At 38.5% G+C, this 25,942-nt stretch overlaps 3 protein-coding genes across 5 annotated transcripts in view; 1 reads left to right on the top strand and 2 right to left on the bottom strand.

The window, feature by feature from the left end:
- The first annotated feature begins 314 nt into the window (after nucleotides 1-314).
- cfap100 (cilia and flagella associated protein 100) lies at nucleotides 315-10,213 on the top strand. 3 transcript variants are annotated; one of them, XM_053636721.1, is made up of 15 exons: nucleotides 315-471; nucleotides 1,075-1,122; nucleotides 1,515-1,618; nucleotides 3,846-4,041; nucleotides 4,184-4,251; nucleotides 4,359-4,522; nucleotides 4,911-4,991; nucleotides 5,180-5,385; nucleotides 7,139-7,247; nucleotides 7,329-7,362; nucleotides 8,496-8,650; nucleotides 8,743-8,875; nucleotides 9,321-9,523; nucleotides 9,624-9,717; nucleotides 9,854-10,213. In XM_053636721.1, the coding sequence occupies exons 2-15, from the start codon at nucleotides 1,095-1,097 to the stop codon at nucleotides 9,965-9,967; spliced, it is 1,689 nt and encodes a 562-aa protein (XP_053492696.1). In that variant the 5' UTR covers nucleotides 315-471; nucleotides 1,075-1,094; the 3' UTR covers nucleotides 9,968-10,213. The 3 variants fall into 3 exon arrangements, with proteins under 3 accessions (XP_053492696.1, XP_053492694.1, XP_053492695.1); XM_053636719.1 differs by having other exon boundaries at nucleotides 7,326-7,362; XM_053636720.1 differs by having other exon boundaries at nucleotides 320-471; nucleotides 1,094-1,122; nucleotides 7,326-7,362.
- Nucleotides 10,214-10,235: 22 nt separating this feature from the next.
- si:dkey-156n14.3 (zinc finger protein ZXDC) lies at nucleotides 10,236-19,737 on the bottom strand. The gene is made up of 9 exons (XM_053636718.1): nucleotides 17,501-19,737; nucleotides 16,191-16,343; nucleotides 16,011-16,089; nucleotides 15,749-15,879; nucleotides 14,566-14,736; nucleotides 12,657-13,483; nucleotides 11,734-11,994; nucleotides 11,546-11,647; nucleotides 10,236-11,210 (listed from the first exon to the last, which is right to left on the bottom strand). Exons 1-9 carry the CDS (start codon nucleotides 19,332-19,334, stop codon nucleotides 11,124-11,126), a joined length of 3,645 nt encoding a protein of 1,214 aa, XP_053492693.1. The 5' UTR covers nucleotides 19,335-19,737; the 3' UTR covers nucleotides 10,236-11,123.
- Nucleotides 19,738-21,841: 2,104 nt separating this feature from the next.
- Nucleotides 21,842-25,942, bottom strand: part of LOC128615218 (copine-9-like) — a 127,353-nt gene continuing 123,252 nt past the window's right edge. The window contains exon 21 of the mRNA XM_053637111.1: nucleotides 21,842-25,283. Within this exon, the coding sequence (XP_053493086.1) occupies nucleotides 25,092-25,283 (192 nt within the window). The 3' untranslated portion in view covers nucleotides 21,842-25,091. The remainder of the gene's footprint in view (nucleotides 25,284-25,942) is intronic.

The following is a 25,942-nucleotide window of genomic DNA, read 5'->3' as shown; positions in this document are numbered from 1 at the left end:
CCATACCTATACAACAAATACTGCCTACACATATTTAAGTGCTTATGGGCCTATCTATTTTGTTTAAACATTCATTAATTTACAAGTGGGGTGCATGCAGATATTAAAGAAGACATGACAATAAACTACAACACGACATTTGAGTATGTTAATGAATTCATGGATAAATGGACAATATCTGTCATTGCTTCATTATAGCACTAAGGGTAAATCGAATCTGAATTTTTACACTGGATAAGCCTTCTGAATAAGCCTTCTGATAAGCCTGTGTGTTGGGACACAGCGCTACCTGCCGGTCACACACAAAACAAACCAAATTCAGTTGATATGGTAACGGAATTCAAACGCGGAAAGAGCTTCAGCCATTCCGAAAAACGGTTTGTGAATGGTTTTAAGGATTAAATCATACGTAATACAAAGAAATCCTTTATGGTGCTTCAATCTCCCGTCACAACAGCAATACTGACTAAGGTAAGTGTGTTTTCCAATTAATCTATTAAAGGCTCAGAGTAGAATGTAGACTTATTCCCATTCCCTTATACTGTATTTCAATCAACCTTATTAACCCCTGTGTTCTACTTACTACTTGTCATGTTGTGTATATTTACATTTTATAACAGGAAGCCAATGTTTCATTTGCAATCCCGAATGTGTTATTTCTCCATCTTGGTGATGATTCATTTAAACGATAGACCTGATGGAAAAAGAATAACTTTGCCTAAGAGTTTTTCTAAGCACTGACACTGGAGACGCCTTCCGATGTTAAATAAACATCTCACAGAAAGTTTAGCAACCATTACACTCACCCTACATATGACTGTGTACATGTTTTATTACAGAAAGGATAACATATTAGAACTAGCACATTACTATAAACCTGTGATTTGCCTAGCAGCTGTAACTATTGTCTGAGCTGTTGTCATAGAAAATTAATCAACACCTTCTGACTAATCAGAGGCGAGCATTAAAAAAATAATAATAATTTTAGAGAAAGGGCTGAAAAGATGATGACCTGAATAAAGTGTATTTGTCAAAGGCTTAGGCAAAGACTAACACATGCTTATTCTAATCTAGCTACAACTCTGTCTAACAGAATGCTATCAGCAGCACCTTCAGTAAAAGGTAAGAAATTCTGATGACTAATACCTGTATTATTGAACAAGAAACACAAGTCGTATTGATTTGGAAGGCTATTAATTTATCCCAAACAGCAGTTTGTACCAAAGTCACATTTCTGTGGCCAGCATTGTGCAGGTAGTCATTTTGCAGCTTGCTGTATTTTGTGAATGGCATGTTGGCCTTAAAGCTCTAAACATATTACTCATATTCACTGGTCATATACTATACAGGTAACTTGTGTCATTGCATTTAAAGGCTATAAGTGATCCACAGCCTGTAACTACCCTGGGACAAGTTATACTACCTTAATTTATTTGATTGACCTAATAATGCAGGAGGGTTTTTGTGTTTAGTATGACATTCATGTTTTGTTTTGTTTTGTTTTGTTTTTGTAGAGAATGACCATGACGGGAACAGGACAGAACAGAACCCCTTTAAGATGCCTGAAGATAACACCATCTTCCACTTTAGAAAGACAGAGAAAGCACGGAGAAAGCAAGTATGTGTATTTATCATCTCCAGTGTTGAATTTAGTCTTGGTGCTGTATCTAGTTGGTTTGGTGTTAATTCAATACTTAAATCCCCACCTCATATCCCCCCCCCCCATAAGTATTAATAATTGCTTTCAAATCCACATTAAAATCATAGCTAAACCTGTATATCATAGTAGGTGATTATGGTTTAATTCAGGTTTAATATATTATAGATAGGTTTTGTGGGACCTATTAAGAGTGTGTCGATGTTAACATATATGTCTGTTGAACTGCTTCAAAATACTTTATTATCTTACATTTTAAAGGCATATACAGTCTATAATTTATAGAATATGACTGTTATATACTTTTGTCATGACTTTTTAACTAGTGAGGCTGTCCTGTAGACAATACTCTTTGGCAATGCTCTAATACTCTACAGCTCAGTATTCTTTAATTAAACTGCTTATTTAATAGTGCATGAAAAAGAAGCCACAAAAAATATTATTAGCAGATCACTAATAAATGTCACAGTACATGACTTAATTTTACAACAAGGGCGGAATGAACGAAGTAAAAATTAACAAGTGAAAAACAAGACTATAAAACTGTCACAGCATTGACAACCTTTGTATGCTAAACTGGTTTCAGTACTTTTTACAAGACAAGACAGCAACACTTTACTGCTTCACTCTTTAATTTTAAGTTATTTTGTTTATCAAAGTGAGTTCAATTATAACATTGCAGAGAGCTGCTGCACTGACTTTATATTAGTAATTCTCTTTTAGACCAAACACATTCTTCAACAAAATACTTCTTGCATGAGAATCATTGCCAGAAGAAGTGCAAAACAGTTGTTATGTAGTACATTAATTAAACATTTTTCCCCATTATATTTGTATTTCAACTGCTAATGATGGAAGTAGTCTCTCCTTAATGGAACTCTCCATATGGGAGAATACCACTGACGAAACATTCAACACGTTTCCCTGCACTGCGTGAAAGCCAATTTAATCAAAACTCACATATAACTCACATTAAAATAAAAGTCTAAGGGTACTTGTTAAATTCTGCCAGTAAATACTACTCTGTATAAAAAAAACTATATTACACTCTTACAAGTACAAAAATGAGAGAATGTTTACCAACGCTGTGTAGTATTATCTAACTTTCCAATGCTTTAGCAAAGCAGCAATTCCAGTTACTTATGCCTTCTTTGAGGTTTTGTGGTATTTATGCCCCTTAGGCCAAACCCGACTACAAATTATTCCCTATGGAAAGGCATTCCAATCTCAGAAGGTCAAATTATACAGACTTAGAGCTTCTTTTAGAAATACCTTTGAATTAAATAAATCATTCTTTGAAAATATCCATCCATTCATCTTCTATACTGCTTATCCTCTTCAGGGTCACGGGGAAACCTGGAGCCTATACCAGGGAGCCATTCTTTGAAAATATGTCTTGCATAAACCTTAATTCAAGTTCTGTGGAACTCTATAACAGACTGCTTCCATATCAAAAAGGGTCCCAAACTAGAAAAACCCTTTTATAAGAATCCTCAAATGTACACAGAACCCATTGATTAACCATTGCAGAAACTTTTGTAAAACTTTTTGTCCATGGTAATCACACAGAATAGGTGTATTTCATAAAGATACGACCCCAATTCTGAAAAAGTTGGGAAAGTATGGAAAAAACAAAGAGGAGTGACTTGTAAATGTACTTTGACTTGTATTAAACAAAAAACATATAAAGATAAGGTATTTGATGTTTTACTTAACCAACTGCAGTTTTTTGAAGGTAAACATTTATTTTGAAATTGATGCATGCAACATGGTGCAAAAACGTTGGGCCAGGGGCAAGTTAGGACTAATACCGATGTGACAAGTTGAAATAAGAAGGTGATGTGAAACAGGTGAGGCAATCATCTAATCATAGACTATAAGAAGCCTCCAAAAAAAAAAAGGCTTAATCCTTCAAGAGCAAGGATGGGTCGAGGCTCGCCAATCTGCCAACAGATGCATCAGTGACACAGTGATATTTATTTGAATTTGAACTGAACACAGAATCTGAGTCACATAACTAAAATATAAACTTTAAATATTACCACAGCACCTGTCTTTAAGAGGTTCCAAAGCAAAATTTTGTTAACAGCAAAGCATTTGAAGGTCCTTACTCTTAGTAAAGCCCCCTTTTTAGTACACAACCCCTGTGAGTTGGGTGAAAAGAGAAATCTATATTCCCTGTGTGTAGGAATATCAGAGAGATCTGAGTCTGTCTGTCTCCGAGAAGAAGACATACTCAGGCAAAATAAAAGCCAGACAGTTAGATCTGAGGAAGAAACTGAGAGATGGCCTGGAGGACAAGGAAGAAGCCACCACACACCTCTCACAGACTGAGGTCCAGCTTCCACAAAATGCTCTTGCATCCAAAGTGATCATGATCAAAGGTGAGCCAAAAATGTGAGAAAGCGGATAAACAGACAAGCACTGTATATTTTAATTTCAGAAACACCTGCCTGAAGACGACAATAAAACTACTTTATTTACTCCCATATCCATTAAGATATTCTATATTATATTCCATCATAGATCGTAACATTGAAAAAGAGAGCATACGGGAATTCATTAACAAGAAACGAGAGATGTTCTACCTAGAGGTACAATTTGTATTGACCAACAAACTCTTACAAATGTTCTGCCTATTCTGTTCAGCATGTTTCCTTAAATTTCTGTTCATTTCACACTTTCTCTCTCTCTCTTCAAGTATGCTCTGGCAGTAAAGAGAGAAGAGATTGCACAGCTAGAGGAGCAGGCAAGTCGTGAAGAGAAAAAGTTGGCTAAAGCAGAAAAGCTCCTGGAGGATGACGCTGCCTTGTTTGACACATTTCTAAAAGAAAATGACAAGAACTCAGTGGAGGCCATCAGAATGTAATGCCATCACACAAAACACACAGAACTGCACATCCAATAAAGCAAGTCATCTTTATTTATATACCACATTTAAAAGATAATAACTGCCTGCCAAAGTGCTGCACAATAAAATCCAGAAATTTCAAAGAAAATGGACACAAAAAAACAAAATAAGCAATACAGAACCGTGACAGACAAGATGGCAAGATAGACCTTAGACTCAAACTGCTGGAAAAATGAAGAGGTTATGGCGGATCCCTTACTAACTGACATACAATATTCTAAATTGTGCATAATTAGACAACAATAATTTCTTGTGCAGTGAACCATGTTACACAGAAGATCACCAACAAGTGAATGTTATGTTCATGTATGTGTATGATGATGTGTGTGATCTCATATATAGTGCTGAGCAGGAGAGCAAAGCAAAGGTGGAGAAAGTAGCTGAGATCAAGAGGGTCACAGCTAAGATGGTGGCCATTAAAAGGTACAAATACTAGTAACATTCTGCCTTAATACATTTCACTAAGCTAATTGGTATTTTATGATAGCATATTGCCAAGTAAAAGCTAGTAAAGCAAGGGAGCATAATTCATCAACAACATGTTAACTAGCTTTCATTCTTTATTAAGCCACATTCTGGTTGATCCTTCTGTTCTTCCATCTTTCACTCAGCAACATTTCTAAGCTCGAGGACACACTGCAGGAATACAAACTCTACAAGGACTTTCTATTTAAGATTTCTCCTCCAGAGTGGCAGGAGAAACAGAGAGCGAAGAAGAAACACCGCACTAAATCCACCTCTGCCATCAACAAGGAAGAGCATGAGGGAAAGAGCAGAGAGACAGATAGAGGACAAAAGACCCGTCAATCTGATAGACGTAAGTGTAAACCATTGAATATTCTGCTTTTTGTGGACAAATATTATATTGTGATGCAATTGGCCCACTTAAAAAACTAGTGCACAAAAATGTAAATTCTTGGCCAATAATAATAATTTAGGGCACTCTAGACTTTTTGTTATTACTATTATTAATTATGTAAGCTTTTTCTGCTTTTGAAAATTGAAGAACACTAACTGAAGAACTACAAGGTAATGAAATGCTTTATTGTTAACAAGTCAGCCCTTTCAGTATGACAGTATGACAGCAGTTTTGTTTAATAAAACTATGCTGACAATAAACAAGGAATCTGCCATGGATAGAAGGGGGATTTTGAGGGGGCTATAAAATATAAAGTAAAACTATTGTTGCCCTACTTCTGGTTGGAGTTCTCATCAACTGGAAGTCACATGCTGCTGCTGAGGATGGCCCCACATGGTGCAGCCTAAAAATCATTGAGATTGCTAAGCATGGTACCACTTAAAAACCATAAAGATGGCTTTGGACCTCAATTCATATTAACAGTTATGCTGTGATGTCTAGGACTACAATTGCCATCATAGCTTTAGGACTGCAATTACCAAAACAGTTTTGCACTCAAGTCTCCATCAGTTCAACAAAATGGACTTCATGTAAAAACTATAAGGAATTTTCCTGGTTACACAACTGCACTATTTGACCATGTAGAATTAGCACATTTATAGAAGGGATTTATTTATTTATAATCTTGTGTCACCCAGATTAGGATGGGTTCCTCTCAAGGTTTCGTCTTAGGAGTTTTTCGTTGCCACCGTCACCAATGGCTTGCTCATTAGGGATAAATTCATACATTTTAAATCTATATCCTGTATTTATATATTTCTGTAAAGCTGCTTTGGGACAATGTCCATTGTTAAAAACACTATACAAATAAAACTGAATGAATTATATGTAGCCGTGTCTTCAGGCTGTGGATCAGACAGATACTGTAGTGAGAAAGTGGTGAAACAGGGTAACTTTTCGACCAAAATGATCAGCATTTTAACGCAAACACCAAAAGTGTCAATATTTCAGTGCAACCAACGCATAGGGAAACAAGTGACGTGAAGTGGTGAAAGACTGGTCAACATTTTGACTGTTTTTTTAATATTATATGAGCAAACCCTGGTTTGTGCTGGAATGCTTACATGATGTACATAGTGCATTGAGATATCAGTATCTTTAGTTCTATTATCAATCAAATTACAGAATAGTAAGAGGTGTGTGTGTATAGGGTATTTTTACAATATTTAAGTACAGGGTATTTGGGTAAAATCAGGTTATAGAGCATTTGTGCAATAACTGATGTATGGAAATTGTGTATGTTGTGTGCATGTTTGGTTATTGTATGGTATGCATGTTTTGTTCTTTAAACAGATTTGGTTGTAATTGTGTCAGTTGTAATTCAATTGTATATGTATTGTAACGTCTCTTGTGTTCTCTCGATTGCCCAAGACAAATTTCTTCTAAGGGAGACAGTAAAGGTTAATCTAATCTAATCTATCACAAAGACCATAATTACTTTCATTATTACACAGAATTCAATTGCTCCTTGTCATATAATTTTAGGCTCATTTGTGTAATTGATTTCCCTCCAAGATATTTAAGAATACTGTTATTTTAACAATCATCCTGGTAGCTGGAGAGCTTTTTCTCTTGGTTTAGTTCCTCGATGTTTAGTTCCAAGATATGTGACAGTATTATATGTCCCACTCTTTTTCCATCTGATATACAGATACAGGTAGAGAGAAGAGGAGCCCTGTTTCACGCGAGCTGCCTCCTCTGCGTGAGACCTGGGTTCATTCCAGACACAGCGTCAAGTCAACTCCTCAGGGCGACAAAATGTTTGTACAGTACACACATACACACAAGTTCCATGTGAAGTACATGAGTTTAACTAATAACCTTTGTTGTGTTTGTAGTAGCTCTGCATCTGAAAGTGACAGCTCAGAATATGAGGTCAGTGTGAGTTATATCCAAACTAACTGCTTATTCATTTATAATACATGTTTAAAGGGAACTGTGTCTGTAACACTTTAATATTTGAATTAAAATGAGAAACAATTCACACATTTGTATTTAATATTAAAAATGAATTATTGTTAGTCACATCAATATACTGAGCTATATATAATAAAATTTAGAACTACTGTATTAAAAATCTATAAAACACTGAAGGAAAATAATCAACCATAGGGTGCCTTTTACACTGTGGCCCAAAATTAAGCAAAGTTACTGTTACCACCCCACAGTTGAATATTTTCCACGATCAGCAAGTCCTTCTGTGTTTTATTCGTTACTTATCTTATTTGTATATTAATGTATTTATTCCTCTTATACCACAGCAATTTGCAGATGATCATAGTTTTTTTGATTAGTTAAAGAACAGTTCATCAATTTTCTATTCATTTATAGTTACATTTATTGTTGTGGAACATCTTTGAAACAAGATGGTTCCTGTGAATTACATTATAGTGCTTATAAAAAGCCATTTCCTCACCAATCTCTCTGTTCTCTCTCTTGAAATTAATATGACCAAAACAATTTAGCTAGTCATGTTATTGAAAATCCACAAAGCCCTCCATTATGAAGACTTTCCCATGTTACAGCATTACTTCTGACCATTTAAAGCACTCAGTGTTGACTCCATCCAAAAATGTTAAATAAATGTCTCCTCAGAGAAAGCTTCACCAAATTAATTATTACATGCATTTTTGTTGGTGTTTATGTGACTGTTTGCCATACAAGTCACTGTCAGTAATCTGCTACTATGGAAACCATAACATATTAGAATTCCCACATATTTATGAACAGTACATCGAGAACTATTGTCTGAACCATGCTATTACACAGCAACATCTTCTGACCAATCAGAATCAAGCATTCAAAAGTGCTGCTGTATAATGTTTGTTAGCATAATGTATATCTGAATATTCGATACATCTCCAACCTATCTGGAGGTCTATAATGTTCAATCATAGCCAGAACTGATCAATGTGAGAAGAATTCATATTAAGACATTACATGTCTGACTCATTTCTTGTCTTGAACTGCCCACCTACTAGTTGATATTTGTCACTGTGTCCCTGTAGGAGGAGCCAGAGTTGTACTTCACAGAGCCTCAACAACTGCTGAACTTGCTCAGTGGACTGGAAGAACAGAACCTCTTTCTGATACAAAACTCTCAGGAGACCGAGGAGAGCCTGGAGGAGTTCAGACAGACCATGGAACAGACTCGCAAGAACATGTGCGCATGTTGTATGGTTCAAAGTGTCTGTATTGGAGTAAACCTGTATTGTTGAACCTTAGATTTCTGTGTATATGATTATATGCATACAGTGAGCAAGAAGCCAACCACCTGAAGCAGCAGATTGATGCCATGACAGAGACTCTTAAGAGAGAAAAAGAGAAAACTGCAGAACTGGAGCTGAATACCAGGTTCTTTGACTTTGGAAAGAGCAAAGCAGAGGAGGTAAGGAAAATCACTGTTATCTTCAGCTTATTTATTCTTATGAACAATAAATATAACTCTGGGTAGTAAGAAAAATAACAGGTTAATATATACTTCATTAATTTAGAGTAAAATCTTTTTATCTGTCACTGACCATATCTGTATAACTGTATATCCTCACTGTCATTTGTTCTTTTTCATTTTACACTGGATACATTTACAGTGATTGCATTTAGAATATTGCACTGCTTTCTCAATTGTAAAAAGTGCAAAATAATAATAATAATAATAATAATAATAATAAAGACAACGTAAAAATTTCTTCAGTTACACACCAGTTCAAAGGTAAAACTTGTATACACTTAATACACTTATCTTTCACATACAATTTGAAATTGCTTTGGTTTCCTGCATCCTTTTATCCCCTTCTTGTCAGTTTTTATTGTTTGTCTCTTTTCCTTCTCAGGAGAGTACTCTGAATGCTTTGGGCCAGAAGGTAGAGGAGGTCTACTGGAGCTGCATTGGAGACAGTGAAACCAACCTGAGCACATTGCAGATGCTGATGGCCATTGAGAGCAGGCTGGGTGATCTGCTGGAGAGTGTGGAGCTGATTCCCGCTGACCGTCTCGCAGTGGCTGAGAGAGCCAAGGAAAAGGAGAGGAGACTCAGGTCTGACTAATAAATATTCTAATTCTCCACTTTCACAGCAGCGTTACTAAGTTAATCACCTACATAGGATCTACATGCCAGTATTTGTGTGTTTTTGTAGACTGCGAGATGAGAAGCTCATTCAGCAGAAACAGCACCAGGAAGAGAGAATAAAGAAAGCCATGGAGAGAGCTCAAGCTGAGATCAAGCGAACAGTAAGACAGAGGCCAAATTATTTAGAAACCGAGTTAAAAAGCAATAAGAATAACTTTAACAAGGAGCTGAGTTAACAGTATGAATACACAATAAACACCTTCCTAAAGTCTAACCCTTCCTGTACACTTTTTCTAGTCTGGTAAGAAGCTGATGCCTCGCTCCCAGCCTCCTGTTCGTAAACTCAAGAGCAAAGAGCACAATGATATCACAGACGAGGAGAAGGAGGAATATCTTTACTTCTTCACTTAAAGAAGCCGCTGTTTATTAATGACTCCATCAGCATGCCACCCTCCCATTCAGGGACAGATTATTATATCCTGGCCCCTGGGTAGGAACTCCCTCCTCATATTGCTACACAGGAACCATTTTACAGATTCTTACGTTCCCTGCAGCTTAAACCATGCAAAAACAAACAACCCATTGTCTGTTGGGTAGATTCTATGACAAGATGCAGAAGTGCATTACCCATTACATAATACTAATACAAAATAAACAGCAACAATAAAGAAACCAGAGTCTTCTTTATTATTGAAAGATTTTATCAGAATGATAGTGTAGCCAGAAGTGCTTCTTTTATGTAGTAATAATAATAATAAATTAATTCATGAGTAACAAATACTCTCCCGCTCACAAAATAACATACATATGGTCATGTTTTATTAAAAGTACAGCAACTTTTAATCTGTCATATTCTCATACACACAAAACAAAGTAGTACATAGTGTTTTATACAAATCATACAAAAATAAGCAAACAAACAGTGGGGGGTGGGGCCTTTCATGATTATAAAAGCAGTTCTCATCAGGACTTGAAGACAACCTCAAGGCAATGTTCATAAGTTATTTTTATGAGTACAGTGCTGTAGAAATAATAATAAAATGTTACATCTGTTACACCTTAATGTGCTGGTTCACAATCCAATTACATAACGCTGCTTTAACATAGACTTAACAAAATATACCAGATATATCAAGGAGCTGTCACACAATGATACTCCCCAAATCAAAGTATATGCCTTCTTGAAATTAATATAGAATATATTAAAACCTATGTGACAACTCATTGCTGTTCATTTAATGACAACACAGAGTTGGCTCATAAGTACTCTGTCAGCAATAACAGCTCATGTTCTCTACAAAGGAAACTTAGCTAATACATGAAGCACAAGAAAGAAGTTTACTTCTGGTCAAATACGTTTTATCCTGGAAGAGTGGAATTAGGCTGTTTAAATATGCTATTTTAAATTCAAATCGCTGCACCATTAAGCTCAGAAACACCTCGTAGAAAACACCTAGACACAAACACCCTGACATCTGAAAACAGATGCCTTTTGTGAAGGTAAGAAAGAGAGAAGAAACATTTAAGAAGTCTACTTGGAGCTCTTGCTGTCTCACACGTGAAGCTTTTATTCCAGGTCCTGTAGGTTAATGGTACTGCCAGTGAACTGAGAATTATCAGATCCATTATCATCTTCAGCCATGGCAGAAGGCTCCTGATGGAAAACACACATTTCAGTGGTTTCATTATTCAACTATCTAAATTCCACTACATGGCATCATAATGAAATTAAACTAGCCATTTACTACTACATAAATATATAATTTATCAAGGAAAGATTCTTTCAAATAAACAAAATCACAAAATACACTAAGCACGAACCATGCTTTTTATCATCCTAAATAGAACTTTTGTTCCATGAACTGTTTTACTGACTACCCTCTCCAATTTTTTTTCTTTTTTTTATTATACAGGACTCCAGTCCCAATGCACATCTCTAACCCTAAACATTTATTTAGATGAAGAAATCATTGAGTTATAAGGCTGAACCTGCAAGATGTTGACAGGCAGGTCAACGGTCAGCTGGGAATGAGAACTGGAGGTCTGTGAACTGAGCTGGAAAGCCAAATCTCCATCTGTGGCTGGGTCATCCTGAAATGCACATGCACAAATTATAACAGCACACTGTGACTCAAAACCAAAGTCAAACTTATGAAAATGCTCCTAACTTGACTCACCTGCAGTAGCTGAATCTGTACATACTGTACTCCGGTAACTGGGTCTCGGATAGTGAGGCCTGCCGTGGTTGTCGATGTAGTCCCTTCTCCAAATCGAGCACTTCCTGAAACTAATGTCCCTGCAGCATTGGGACTCTTCACCCCCTTAGTCTTCCGCTGAGTTACCCCTGCAGTAGATGGACTTGCAGCAGGGCCTTTCTGCTTCTTCTGCTTTGCCAGTTGGATGGCCCTGTAATCTGTGCGTGCGGAACCACTGCTCTCCTTCAGGGAGGAAAATATATAAATAAATAAATAAATAAAACACACTGTTATATAATCTATTTCCCACAAGGTCCATACAGGTATAGACAAATTGCACAACTTAATAATTACAAACAGTACACTGAATCAATAGTCCAACCACCTGTTACTACCAGAAACTGTTGTGGTTTTCACTATATGACCAAAAGTTTGTGGACACTTGGTTTTTGGTCCCAAACTGACTTGTGTTTGAAAAATCTAACTAATCATTAAGCGCCATCTATTCACAAACAAAACTAGCCTCCATCTTGTTTATTCTTACTTGAACTTGAGTGCAACATGATTGGGCAACAAAAAAGGCTCATATCAATTAGCACTATACGGAAATTTGACTATTTAGTGTTCAACTCTGAGGGAAAAAAAAATGGCAGTGGGCCGTAATGAATGTTTACCATATAATCATGGTGGTTAGGATGCTGGTTTATGCTTCTGTGTTTAAACACATTTGCACTGCGATTGAGAGAAGGGATTTACAGTATGCTTAGTGTGTCTCTGTGCACCACAAATAACATTTTACCATAGTGGACACATTCAACACCCTCATACAACATCCTCAGGTGTTAGCAGATGCAGAAGTGTAAACCAGGCCAAACAAATTTGCATCCTCAGTCCTCTATACTCACAATAAAAGCACAAGCAGCAACCGATGGAAGGTCTGTCTCTTTCTGCCCGCTGTAGGATGTGCCGTGGCTAGGGAAAACAAACTGATTCAGAGCCTTGCTGTTCTCCTGCTGGCTCAGGACCTCCACTCCACTTAGTAATTGCCCCACAGCTGCTTCATTTCCTCCCATATCTGCCTTTACCTGGGGAGACAGCAGCTCGGGTACTGCAGAAGAAGCCAAAGATGGAACAAGAGAGGAGGCAAGAGATGGAGCAAGAGATGATGACAGTGGTGACGTGAGTGAGGAAGAGAGGGAGGGAGTAAGGGATGGGGTCAGAGAGGAGGAAGGTGACTCTGCTGTTAAAACATTGGAGGAGCTCAGGGCTTGGAGCTGCTCTGCGGCTGAGGTGCTCTGAATAGCCAAGGCCGTTAACGCTCCAAGTGCCTCAGGGTTCACCGTCTGTACATCATCCAATTGCAGTGCAGCTTGCTGTAAGACCCCACCCCCTCCCCCTGCATCCAGTACCCCCATATCCCCACCTGCAGCCAAGATCAGAGGGTCGACGGGTTTGGCTCCTCCCAAAGCCGAGCCCACTGAGGCTGGATCTATGGTAAGAATCCCACTGGTCGCTAGAGCCATGTCCATGGTGAAGGAAGCAGGGACTGACTGAGGGGCAGGACCGGTAGGTACATTGGAGGCTCCTGAGGGAACATTGGAGAAAAGGGAGGAGAGATCCAAGCTGCTTAGCTCTGTTCCCACAGAGCCAGGAGTGGTGGCACTCTGAGCAGCACTGGTGAGCTCACAGCTGGGTGTGAGAGTGGCTGTGTTTTCCAATTGACACAACACATCTGGAAGAGGAAAAAAAAGAAAGAGGAAATAGAGTGATGTCAACATTTATATTAAAGATGTGCCAATGAATGTCCAATGAGAAATTCCAATGAGTCCATATCGTACAAGACTAAGCCAATTTCATTAACAGTTATACTGTCTCTCATCACCTGGATCAGTATGACTGAGGTAGTCAGAGTCTGTTGACTACCACTCTCAGTTCCCCCTCACCCCAAAACTTTTCAGCTCTTTCTAACTCGCTTCTCAGTTGGACTCCTGCATCTGACAATAACAGTTAATTATTTCCTCTTTATCTCCATTGTTAACTACAACTGTTACAATTATTTTAGCTGGACTCTTCCTACATTTACCCATTACATTGTACATTGCCTACATTTATATATTCCTGGACATATGACTGATCCAGGGTGCTTTAATCAAAGATCTGTGTATTGCCTCTAATATTTAGATTATTTCTGTTTTCCTTCTTTTTTTCCCTCCTTTATTCACAAATGCAGGCAGAACTGTGTTTCCAGAGTATGGATGCAAGTTGAAATCGTACAGGCCTCCCAGCCACATTATAGTCTAGGTGAAATTCTGAACATAGACATGTTACTAGAAGAAATCATGGTTCTCATGTATGAGCATAATCTGCTGACAGGTCTAGAAATTACTGAATTGCCAATTTGCTTCTACGTTTTAGCTCATATGAACAGGAGATCAGTTCTCAGTGGAGTTTAGTTGTTATAAGCAGTGGGAAATGGTGTTGCCACATATCATGAAATTGATATTTTGTTCAACACAACACTTCAGTGGTGGGGGTGAGGCATTAGGTGTCAAAAAAAGGTCACATGCGTGGCCCACTGAGTTTTTTCTTCCAAGATCATGGTATTACAAAAAGCAGTAAAAGGTAAACAAGCATCTTGGTATGAAATTTTAATATCAGTACATGCCATACATATATACCCCTGATGCAACTTGGATGCTGTTGTATGAGCTTCTTGGAGACAGTAAATGTCCAGATTGAAAGTCTGCACATTAAGACTTACCACAAAAACTTACCAAAAGCCTTCGGTTTGTGTGGGTGTGTGTGTGCACATACCTGGGCTGAGGTTGTGGTGTTTAAGCATATGACTCTTGAGGCTGCTGCGGGATGAGAAGTGCTTGGTGCATCCTGCAACAGGGCATCTGCTCCTCAGAGACACCCCATCCTGGCGGTGTTTCTTAGAGTGGATGTATAGGCTACTCCGTGCTGAGAACTTAGCATTACATCCTGCACACAGGACAACAGATACACACACACTAATGAACGACCACAATTTTATAATACATTTACTTTAGGTCTCAAAATGAACATGCCTGTTTCACACATAGTAATGTATGTTTTAGCAGACCAAATGAGTGCACTGAATTAATTTCCTGTCAAAAGTAGGCATATGCAAATTTTAATCGGAAACCAATTTCATGAACATTTATGACAGTGATACTCAAAAGACAGACTCCAGTCAGGGTCCGGACCTAAATGCATGTGAACCCTGAAGTGTGTTCTTGCTGTTTCAATGGCACACAAGCATAACTGAGACATGCTGTTATTTTAAAAGTTTAAAAAAGACGTTTAGTTAATCAGCAATAGTAGGTCAATATCACGTTCAAAAAAGTAGAATGGTGTGCTTAAAACTGATCAGTACCAAGAAAGGAAAAATCGACAGAAAGCCACACATTTGAAGAAGAGTGGAGTAAATATACAAGATGCATTCTCCTTGAAAGAAGCACGAAGCCTATGTGCTTAATCTGTAATGAAATCATGGCCATGGTCAAGAGTGATCAAGTCAGGGGCCAATATGAGGCCAAGAAAATAATGATTCAAATAATGACAGCAAGAGCAAGCAACAAAGACTGTTGTAGAGTGGCAGGAGTCTTGGGCGAACAAAGCAACTTTGTCTGATGCTGAAATAATATATATGAGTGAAGTGATACTTGATGGAAAACAAAAAAGATGTAATGACAAAGAAAATAAGTCAAACTTGTTTGTACATGAGCATTATCTTGTATTTCATGGGATGCATGGAATTTGTTTCGATGATTTGTCCTCTATGGACCTTCAGTTCTGTGAAAATTGGGTAAGTGGGCCTCCAAGATTTACATTTCAGTACCCAGATTTATGAGCTAGGAAAGAGAGACCGGTACTTAATAGCAATTGTGCCGTGCCATACCACACTGTCTGGTGGAAAAGTACAAAGAGAAAAAATGTGATCAAGTATGGCAAATATGTGCAAGAAGCTAACCTTCTACTGGGCACTCGAAAGGCTTAGTGCCCAGGTGGGTGACACTGTGGCCTTTCAGGTGCTCTGCACGGGTAAAGGACTTCCCACACCCTTCTTCTGGACAGGTGAAGCGCCGATCATCATCATGTTTCCTGGAAGGGAGAAATGGAACAGAGACAGAAAGAAAGCATAAAAGAGGGTAAAAGAATGCATGAAACAAATAACCTAAAACATATCGATCAGCACTGTGCTTTCACTCCTGAACCCTTAGTTGGATTCTTACCTTTTGTGGCGCAACAGCTTTGACATGCTAGTGAAAGTCCAGCCACAAGATTCTGAGTCACAGACAAATGGCCTCTCACCTGGAATACATTAAAAGAGAAACAGAGAAAGGGAGACAAATCAGTCTGCGGTTCAAAAGGATTCGCTTGTTTGTTGTGTACATATTCACACAAATGTGTACCTGTATGACTACGAAGATGGATTTTAAGGCGGCAGGCCTTGTCATAGCGCTTGTCACAGCCTGGGTATGTACACGTGAACTGGCTTGTCTCTCTGAAGTGGGTCCTGTTGTGGGAGAACAGAGCACTGAAGGTGATGAAGGCCTTCTCACATCCTGGGGAGCAGAACACACAGATTTATGGTTTTATTTGAATTACCACAGATGACAGAGAATTAAGATTGTTTTAAGAATGTGAAGGAATAGAGAATTATTACAGTCCATGCACAGTAATAATATTTTTCCTGTTCAGAAAGTCAATAACTTCATTCAATTATTTTATCAGAACTCTTTACCAAAACAAATTATAGCTCACACTGACAAATATACATATGACCTATCATGGTGAAATAAACTACTTGTAACGCCATATCAAATGCTGTTTAGTTAAGTTATAGATCGTTAATAAATCATACTCGATTTAGTAAGTCATTTCATGCTTTTTTGTTTGTTTCTCAACATGCGTTGTAACACTAATGCTTCTTAAAGACAAGTTTTTAGTCTAACTTTTCTTTTTAAGCTCTTTCCTCCTCCATTGTTGGCAGTAATGTTGGCATAAAAATCTCTTTTGTTGCTCTACTATAAGGGCAGTGGAATACTTTCAGTGAATTGAAGTTTGAAAAAAAGTTTAAGAAATTGGACACAATATTGGTGTATGTATTTCTAGTAAACTACAGGTCGACTGACTGGTCGGTTTTGCCAATTAATCGGCCCCGGTAACAGATAGCTAGAACTATCGGTTATCAGAAAAAATCCACACCGCTAGTTTATCCCGGTTGTCAGCTGCAGGAGTCGCTAAGGTCAGCTGTCATTATACAGTACGAGAGCGACCTCTAGAGGCGAAATAAAAACCATCACTGAAATTTTGTTGTTTAATTTTTAATTTTTTTTTATTATTCATTTTGGATGTCTCTACTTTCATTTGTTATTTGGAGTGTTACTTTTTGGTTCCATTTTAATGTATATATTGTATTTATTTAATGTTAACATTAATATTTATTTCATTTTTTAAAAGTACAGTACATTTTCACGGTACTGTATTTTTCTAATAAAGTTCAGCAGTATTTTACTTTGAGTCTTAAGTTTTCATTTAGCATCAATTTTAAAAACTACAGATTGATTAATCGGTTATCATCCCAACTGAGTCATCAGTAAAATCCACTACCACTCGACCTCTACTGTACACTGTGGTTCTGAAGATTTACTATTTTGTCCAGCTGCATACATAAAATTGGCAGGATGTAAAAGATTGACAGGAAGCAGTTCTTTCTCACCTGGGAACTCGCACTTGTGTGGCCGTTCGGGCTCGAAGTGCGTCCTCTGATGGTTGGCGAGGCGCGTGGCGCTGCGGAACCTTTCTCCGCACAGTTCGCACGCAAACGCGTCCTCCTGCTCGTGCGCTCGCGCATGCGCCTTCAAGTTATAAACGGTGGTGAAGCGGCGGCCGCAGTTTTCATACTCGCACTCGTAGGGTCGCACTTTGTCGTGCGATTGCAGGTGTCGCTTCAGCTTATAGGAGGTGGTGAAGGACCAGCCACAGCCCTCCACTGTGCACTTGAAGGGCCGCTGGTCTTCAGCGTGAAACACCAAGTGCATCTTCAGCTTCTGGCGGCTGTCAAACGCGCATGCGCAGCCAGGCTGTGGGCAGCGGTACGACACCGCAACGCCTTTCTTAGCTAAGCCGGATGGAGAGACGAGGCTTGCGGGCTGCAAATCATCTTCAGTCGGGCCTCTTGGTGTCTGAGCTGTGGCATCAGAGTCGCACAAAGTTCCTTGTTCCCGTTTAACGGACGGACAGTTGTCCAGAGCGCTTAGCTCCGACAGTGAGCACTCGTCGGTCAGCGTCAGCTCCTCGGAGTCGCTCACGGCGCCGCCCTCGTCCTCGGCCATCTTCCCCAGAGATTTCGTGCCACCCTCGTAGTTCAGGAGGACGATGTCTTCATGCTCTTTCACGCCCAAATGCTCTTTCAGACTCACCACTGTGTCCTCCTTGTATGTGTAGCCTTCAGGCGGGGCCGCCAGAGTTAAAACACCGTTCTCGATAGTCACGATAATGCTCTGGTTGTTGATCATGATGGTACCGGAGAAGGTCTCGGGCGGCCCGTCGGTGGCCCCATCTCCGTTAATACTGCATGCCAAATTCATGCAGTCCGCCATGAAAGCCGGGCCGCTATTGTCCGCCGACATTTCAGTGCTATCGTTTTTCGTTTCACATTCCGTGAACTGTCCTTTATCCTTCTCCATCGATACTAAATCACTACAGGCCATCACCCCAGGCAGCTTCTCATCCGTCCTCTTAACGCCGCCCATGGTGCGCTTCTCAGCTTCCTGCTTTTCGCCTGTGGCAGGGCAGGTTTCATTTACTAGCTTACAGCTGGTTTTCAAACCATCAACACTGCATGTGGAAGATGATTTGGCTTTGATTGTCAAATTGCGGTCTAGTGATTCAGGATAAACCGGGGTGTGTTGCACCTCTGATGGGCCGTAAGTCGATCTGGAGCACTCTGCTCTCTTCTCCCCATCATCTTTACGTACTTCCTGTACTTTGTTGAAAACAACGGAAAACTCCTTAGGGTTTTTAGCTTCGGAAGACCCGTCGCTTGCAGATAAACACGCGTCTCTCATCACTGGCTCTCGGTGTTGTTGTCGTTGCTCACACTGCGCAGTGTACCCGTCTTCCTCCCCGTCGAAAAGCGGCAGCGCCATTTGCAGCACGCCGTCCTCGTTCTCTTCTCCGTACTTCAGCTCGGCCCTCACGAAGTCAGGCGGTAGATCTAAATCACCGTACTCTTTCTCCTTCATCACGTTCAGGTTACAGAGCTCAATATGAGCCACCTGAACGTCCTCTGAGGGCGTACTGCTGCTTTCTCCGCGTTTCTGTTGTACAGAGAGCCGAGCTCTGCTGCCATTTTGTGCCAGCAGTCGAAGCGGAGCAGACGAGGGCCGCTTGTTGTTGTCGCTTTGCGATCCGAAGCTGTTACCGTTTTCATGTGAAGTTTGTCTAGATACAATCCCCGTTGTCGTTCCCGACGACGATATACCAGTCTGAGAGGGGACGCCATGTTTGTAGTGAGTGTTTTGGGCATTAGAAAGCCCCTGAATTTCCATCTTGGTATCCCTGTAGCAGGGGCGCGTTAAAGGCCCGCCCTACGCGATCCCGCCGAGCCACTACGCGCTTTATGTCGAGCCAGACAGTCACCCCGAGTCCGGAACTGGACAATATCGAGTGTGGAGCGAGCTGAAAGAGTCATGCTGCAAGTACTTAGAATCTTGCATGGTAATACAGCGCTGTTTGCCCAGTGGCCCATTTATTACATACCGTCTCAAGAGTGTCCTAAGTCACCTAAAATATATATGAAAAAAAACTTTTCCCGAACAATGAGGGACGCCATGTTGGTAGCGGGCGCGAGATGGCGCCACAGGACAACTATTTGTTTTGCGCGCGCTGAATAGGGTCTCTCTGCCCACTTTGAGTCCATGTATGGAAATGTGGGCGTGTCTTTGATTCTATATCCGGAAATCACAGCGGCCATGTGCGTGCATGATTCCCAGAATGTGGGCGTGTTTTTCAGGTGATAGATAGAAAGTTGGAATTCATTTATGCTTGTGCATTTTCATAGAATGTTAGCCAGCATACCAACAGCCAACATAAACTAATCTGAAAGGATAATCATTGTTTTATCAACTGTAATACTAGGTAGCTAGCAAACATTGAAACTGACAGGATAATAATTGTTGTATAAACCAGTGGTTTTCAAAGTGGGGCCGCGGCCCCCTTGGGGGCCGCCAAGGTGCGCCCAGGGGGCCTCAACAATTTGGTGTGAAAAATAAATAAATGTATGTTTTCTCTTTCTCACTCTCAGACACACGCACACACAATCAATTCCTAATGTAATGTAAAGATGTAAGATGTAATTTTTAATTTAAAAAAGGGGGGGGGGGGGCTATATTCAGAAGTCTGTATTTTTAATGTGTTTTAAAGACATCTTGCAAAAGGGGGGCCTCGGTCAAATTTTAATGCCATTTGGGGGGCCTTGCCCTGGAAAAGTTTGGGAACCACTGGTATAAACTATAATACTAAGTAGCTAGCAAACATGAGTGAAACTGACAGGAATTTAACTCATATTCATAAATGTTTATGATCTGATAACAATATACTGATGGTAATTTTTACCTGGCTAACAAGCCCACCAGACAGGATATGTGAGAAAACCATACCTCTACACATAAAACTACTTTTGAGGGCTGGATGCCAAAGGTTGAGTTCATATACAACTCAACTCAATACCAGAGACATTAACAAACATTATACATAAACGTGTGAACATTGACCAGTAACTGGCTTGTAAATGACAACAATATTACTTAGATCACTTGTAAATTTAACATTTCCAAGTAACACATAAATGGTGTTTTGTATGACTGCCACTGGGGGGTAGTCTGCCTCTGCAAATTCACAAAACGGCTATAAATCTTTACACCCCAGATGGTGTATCTCTGTAATGTCAAATGTTTATTTTTACCTCAGGTTTTGACCCTCTGGTCATATGGCAGTTTATGGCATATGACTACTGATGAGTCTGGCTTCAAAATACAGTCTATTAATTCTAACACACTAATATTAACAGGTTGCTGTAATAGTCTAGATGTAACGAATAACTGAAGAAATTTTGTGCAAAGTTTTATTTTGTAACATTTTTGTAACAGTATGTACATATATTATTCATATTATGCATTTTTAACAATGTTGCTGTAGAAGTAAATATTATTATACTAATGATCATGTTAAGAGATTCCACCACAGTCTATAGAGTACTGAGTAAGGCTGACTGAAAAGCACTATTGTATTATGAACTGTGCCATTTCATCAAAATCAGAATATGGCAGTTCAGGAGCAGAATGGGAGAGAAGAGAAGAATGAGAACTAAAACAGCAGAGAGAGAGATCACTGATAGGAGGAAGAAATAACAGAGAATATAGAAATAAGACAAAAGACATTTAAAAGGATTAGACCTGTTTTTGATGCTTGTGTTAAACATTTCTTAATCAATTTTAATAATTAATACCACATCTGAATACAAAATATTATATTAGACTAGCTAAATTTTTGTAAATGTATTTCCATATTCTAAGACTATACCATATTCTGGAGAGCCTGTGTTATAGACTACAATGGTACAAAAATAGAAGCAATTATGTGTCCAGTGAAGTCATTTGTTTGTACAAATTACCTTTGCACACTCTTATTCTTTAGGAAATGAAAGCACCTTCTTTATGAGTCTGATTTACATGTAATCTGATTATGATAAGTGAATTATTAAATGTAAATATTGTCAAATTTACTCAACAGAAGAAGTGACTGGTTTGATGTCAACTAAACACAAACACTACATAACAGTGTAACTGGGCCTTAGTTATTGGTAGTTTTTTCCCATTTGGAGGTGCTATTTTATATATATATATATATATATATATATATATATATATATATATATATATATATATATATATATATATATATATATATATATATATATACTGCAACATAGCAACTGCTATGATGAGTGTCTGGCACACAGTAGTCCAAAAAACAAAACTGTTCATATGCATTGTTCAGGGTAAGCATAGTTTATTGTGGTATGGCAAGAAACTGCTAGACAAACTGATGTTTAGTGACAAAAGTAAATGCTGTAGAAGGAATAAAAAAAATAAACATTATGTACTCCTGTCTTGAATAGCATTGTATTTGGGAGTTATGTTCTGTGCATGCCTTATTATGCTCCCAGGACAAGGTGCACAAAATGAACAATAAACTACTATTGTAATGCATATTTGAGCATACATTTTGATAGTCATGCAAAAATATAAAATGTGGAATACAAATTAAAATGAATACATATTGTTCAGTGTCAGCTAAAGCTGCATGCTAAAGCTTTAACAAATGAAGTCAATTATTTAATTTATTATGTAAATATCTAGAGAAATATGTTCTTTATCTGCAGCAAGCTACATTGTATTTTGTGCCATATTCTACAATATTCTGCAATTTCCATAGAATATGTATTGTACACAACAAAAAATCAAGGACAAAATATACAGAAACAAACTCTCATAGAAAACCAAACAGTGTGCTTGCTATACATACCTACATATATAAACATTTGTAACAACAACAAAAACTAGCATTAATGGTCCCCTTTGACGCCATGCAATATCATAAACTGCAACATATTACAAATAGTTACAAAGTCAGTTGGTACCCCCTACTCAGACACAGAAACACACTCAATTCATTCTGTCATTAATTCTCTGTTTACAGATCAAATAAAATATTTTGCAACATAGAAGAATTAGTTCATTTAAGCATTACCAGTGTTCATCAGATAAATACAGTTAATGAACTTTAAGGTAAAATCCAGCTGAAGTCCTCATAGTTTACTCTTGTTTAATGAAACATTTTCTTTTATTTCGCAGTGGCTTTTATTCAAAGCAACGTACAACTGAAACAGGATACTAACCAAGCAAAAAGTTGAGGGTTGGTGGTGAGTGTTAAGGGTTTAGCTCTAAGGTCCCACATTAGTTCTTTGGCTGTCTTGGAATTTAAACTCATAACCTTCCACTTCAATACCGTAAACACTGAGCCACCACTGATTTTCTGGGGAGCTAATAAAGAATAACATAATTTTCCATGTTACTGTGTTAATTTCCCCTAAAGTCAGAGAAAGATGAAAACACAGACACCTTTGGAAAGACTAGTTATACTGATATGAAATGTTCTGATCATAGAAATGACCAAAACATGGTTTATGATATCACTATACATTTACCTGGAACAGTCTGATGGGGTTATATTTTAACTAAACCATAACTTTAGCAGGCCTTGCACCCTTACTAACTTGCTAACTTCTCAGTTTAAATCAGGATAGTGCAGAAAACAAAAAACAACCAGTGAGTGGCAGTTCTCATGAACGCCTTGTTAATGAGAGAGCTCAGAGGAGAATGGCCAGACTGGTTCAAGCTGGCAGGAAGACTATGCTAAGTCAAATAACCACTCTTTAAAAATCACCTGGGCCTTTTCTAATCTTCAACAGTCCAGTTTTGGCAAAACTTTAATAAAACTCACATAATTATAGGATTGTTGATGCTTTACAGATCTTCCTATTTGGCCAGATGTTCAGAAGACTCATTAGCATTCCTATGCTTCTCCCCAACCAGGACTTCCAAAACTGTTGGAGTATTCAAATACTACCCAATAATGTTGTCTATCTAGGCAGCCACAATCCATTTGCATCAAATTTGGCCTATGATCAGACACTCTGTAATGCAGTAAGCAGTATCAGCAGCCAGAGACAGAACAGCCAACAGATTTGGGGCATGAACTATTACATGCATCTAGAACAGGAGTCAGTGACATGGAGCTAGAGGAAGAGTAGAATAATTTTGCATTCATTTGCAAAGGAGAAGAGGCATATTCTGAATCCCTCGAAATTAACATAATGGCCCTGTGCTATATTTTCAAGTGGTAGTTGTGATCACATTCTCTTTTCCTTCACCCTTATTCACTCTCTGGTTTCTTTCTAGGTGGAAAGAAATAATGTTTGTCCTTGCAGTCTAGAATCAGGCTTGTGTATTTGGCCATTGTGTACAGTATTCTGTTGTGCAGCATGGTATGTTTTTTACTCTAAACAGCCAACAGAGACACTGCAAACTCTTAAAGACCAAGGGGATTTAATTCTTCAGGGCTAATGCCAGAATAAATTATTCATCTGGTAAAATCCCCCAGGTCATGGCTGAAACGAAGGTCAAAGCCAAGAAAGAATTCATTCATATGAAGAGAGGTGCTGAGGATTATAAGCAGGGAGTGTAACAATAGAGAGATAAAGTGAATAGAAACACTGACAACTTGGTAAAAAAAAAAAAAAATACAGTCACTTGATGGCTGTAGGAGTCTACCAAAGACCAAACACAAGTTTTGGGTCTGCCATATGGACATTCAGAGTGTGGAGGTTTGTAGTCAGGGAGATAAATTTGGGCTGATGAAACTAGAAGAATATATTAATCAGGTTTGGGGTGGCTGCACGTCAGTCAGTGACAGAGGGTGTGAAGACTGTTGCTTCTCTCTCTCTCTCTCTGTTTTTCTCTTTTTTTCTTAAAACTCATTGTCAGTTATTCAGCACCCAGAGAAAAATCAACATCTAATGATTAATCATCAAAACATTTCTATATTTCAGAAATTAGGAGGAAGAGGTTTGTTAGGTTTCACAAAGTGCGGTAAAGGGTGCAGCCATAACAATTTGCAGATACTTTCTAGCCTTCAACCCTAAAATACATAAAGAATTCTCTTAGGACACCTAGAGACATGTTGTCTTCATCATTCATTCAGAAAGCATTCGCACAAATGCACACATAGGCTATGTTTAATACATCCAGTTACAAATTTTAGAAACTTCATAAAGAAGTGGGTTCATAAAGAATGGTTAATTACTGATTGAATGGTCTGTGGTTAATTACTGATTGCTTTTTGTCATCCTTGGCATGTTTGGGGTTATCAGAGTTTGGGACAGATAATGAGTTCATCTCCCCTTTCACTCCAGACTGTGCCAGTCATTCTCTCTCATTTGCTTACTCTCTCTCCCTACTTTGTCTTCATTCTCCTCACTTTATTTTTCTTTCTAGTTATATTACTTTTGTTGTCTCTCTGTGTGTCTATAGAATGTGTCTACCAGAATCAGAAAAGTGTCATATTTAAGTTAAAAAGAGTATATAGCTCTGTAGATAATGGAACTTTTTGGTTGCACAAAGCTGTGTTTGTTGCCAAACATTTACTGATGCTAACATTTGTCAGATGGGAACATGCGCAGATGCTCAGATGCGCATGTTGACAAGGGGTTTGTTGGGCACACTGGCGGCAGGGGGAGCAGGACGCGGTTCGATCTCTTTGCTTTTCATGAAGGACAACAGCTGGTCAGGGATCTCCGCTAGAACATCTTTAGCCAGCCGAGCCATACTCAGGATCTGGTTTCCAGAGCGGTCAATGTAGTCACGGAAAGGAACAAACTGGTTGAAGAAACAGACAGAAAATGAAGAGAGACATACATCCAATACTAGAATTATTAGCACCCATCATAGATAAAATGCTATTATGAGCCTAATCATATGGGTATGTTAAATAGTTTTATATTTAAAACATATGTTGTGGAAAAACTCTGGTTCCAAAATTATCAGTGTAAAAATGTGTTTGTTTGGGGTTTTTTCCTAAATCATACTCCCGAAGTAATTCTGAAAGCAATCCTGCAATTATTATTTTTGTTTGGACATGCTCGCCATATTATCTAAGAAACTTAGTTGGTTCTGTTTCCTAAAATATAAACAATTTTTAAAGTTAAATCATAATTATTTTGACCAGCATAAAGCATTTACAGGAGAAATTAAAAATGAAAGTAAAAACTGCGCTCTCCCTCAAATTTTGTTGGGTCCTGCAGGATCCAAGTCCTGATGCACACATTTAGTTTTAAGTTCTGTTAAATCCTTTGATACTGCCATACAGAATACCCTCTTTAGTTCAGACCACAGATTTTCTCGAGTCAAGATGACTACTACTTTGTATTTCTGTATTGAATTGGGTGTATGCTTGTGGTTATTATCTTGTAGAAAGATTGATTTATCTCCCAACTTTTAGCCTCCTGACATAGGCAACTATCCTGGTGCTTATCAGG

Source organism: Ictalurus furcatus, chromosome 11, assembly GCF_023375685.1.
Source record: "Ictalurus furcatus strain D&B chromosome 11, Billie_1.0, whole genome shotgun sequence".
In the NCBI taxonomy this organism is placed as follows: domain Eukaryota; kingdom Metazoa; phylum Chordata; class Actinopteri; order Siluriformes; family Ictaluridae; genus Ictalurus; species Ictalurus furcatus.
This window is presented reverse-complemented; position numbering and strand designations above follow the sequence as displayed.

Excerpts from the sequence above, each read along its gene's own strand:
- cfap100 (XM_053636719.1), top strand. The coding sequence starts at position 1,095 with ATGCTATCAGCAGCACCTTCAGTAAAAG. Across the intron at positions 5,386-7,138 it reads GACCCGTCAATCTGATAGAC|ATACAGGTAGAGAGAAGAGG; the intron begins GTAAGTGTAAAC and ends TCTGATATACAG. Across the intron at positions 9,524-9,623 it reads GAAAAGGAGAGGAGACTCAG|ACTGCGAGATGAGAAGCTCA; the intron begins GTCTGACTAATA and ends GTGTTTTTGTAG.
- si:dkey-156n14.3 (XM_053636718.1), bottom strand. The coding sequence starts at position 19,334 with ATGGAAATTCAGGGGCTTTCTAATGCCCAAAACACTCACTACAAACAT. Across the intron at positions 16,344-17,500 it reads ACACAAGTGCGAGTTCCCAG|GATGTGAGAAGGCCTTCATC; the intron begins GTGAGAAAGAAC and ends TCTGCTCCCCAG. Across the intron at positions 14,737-15,748 it reads TTTCGAGTGCCCAGTAGAAG|GATGTAATGCTAAGTTCTCA; the intron begins GTTAGCTTCTTG and ends TCCTGTGTGCAG.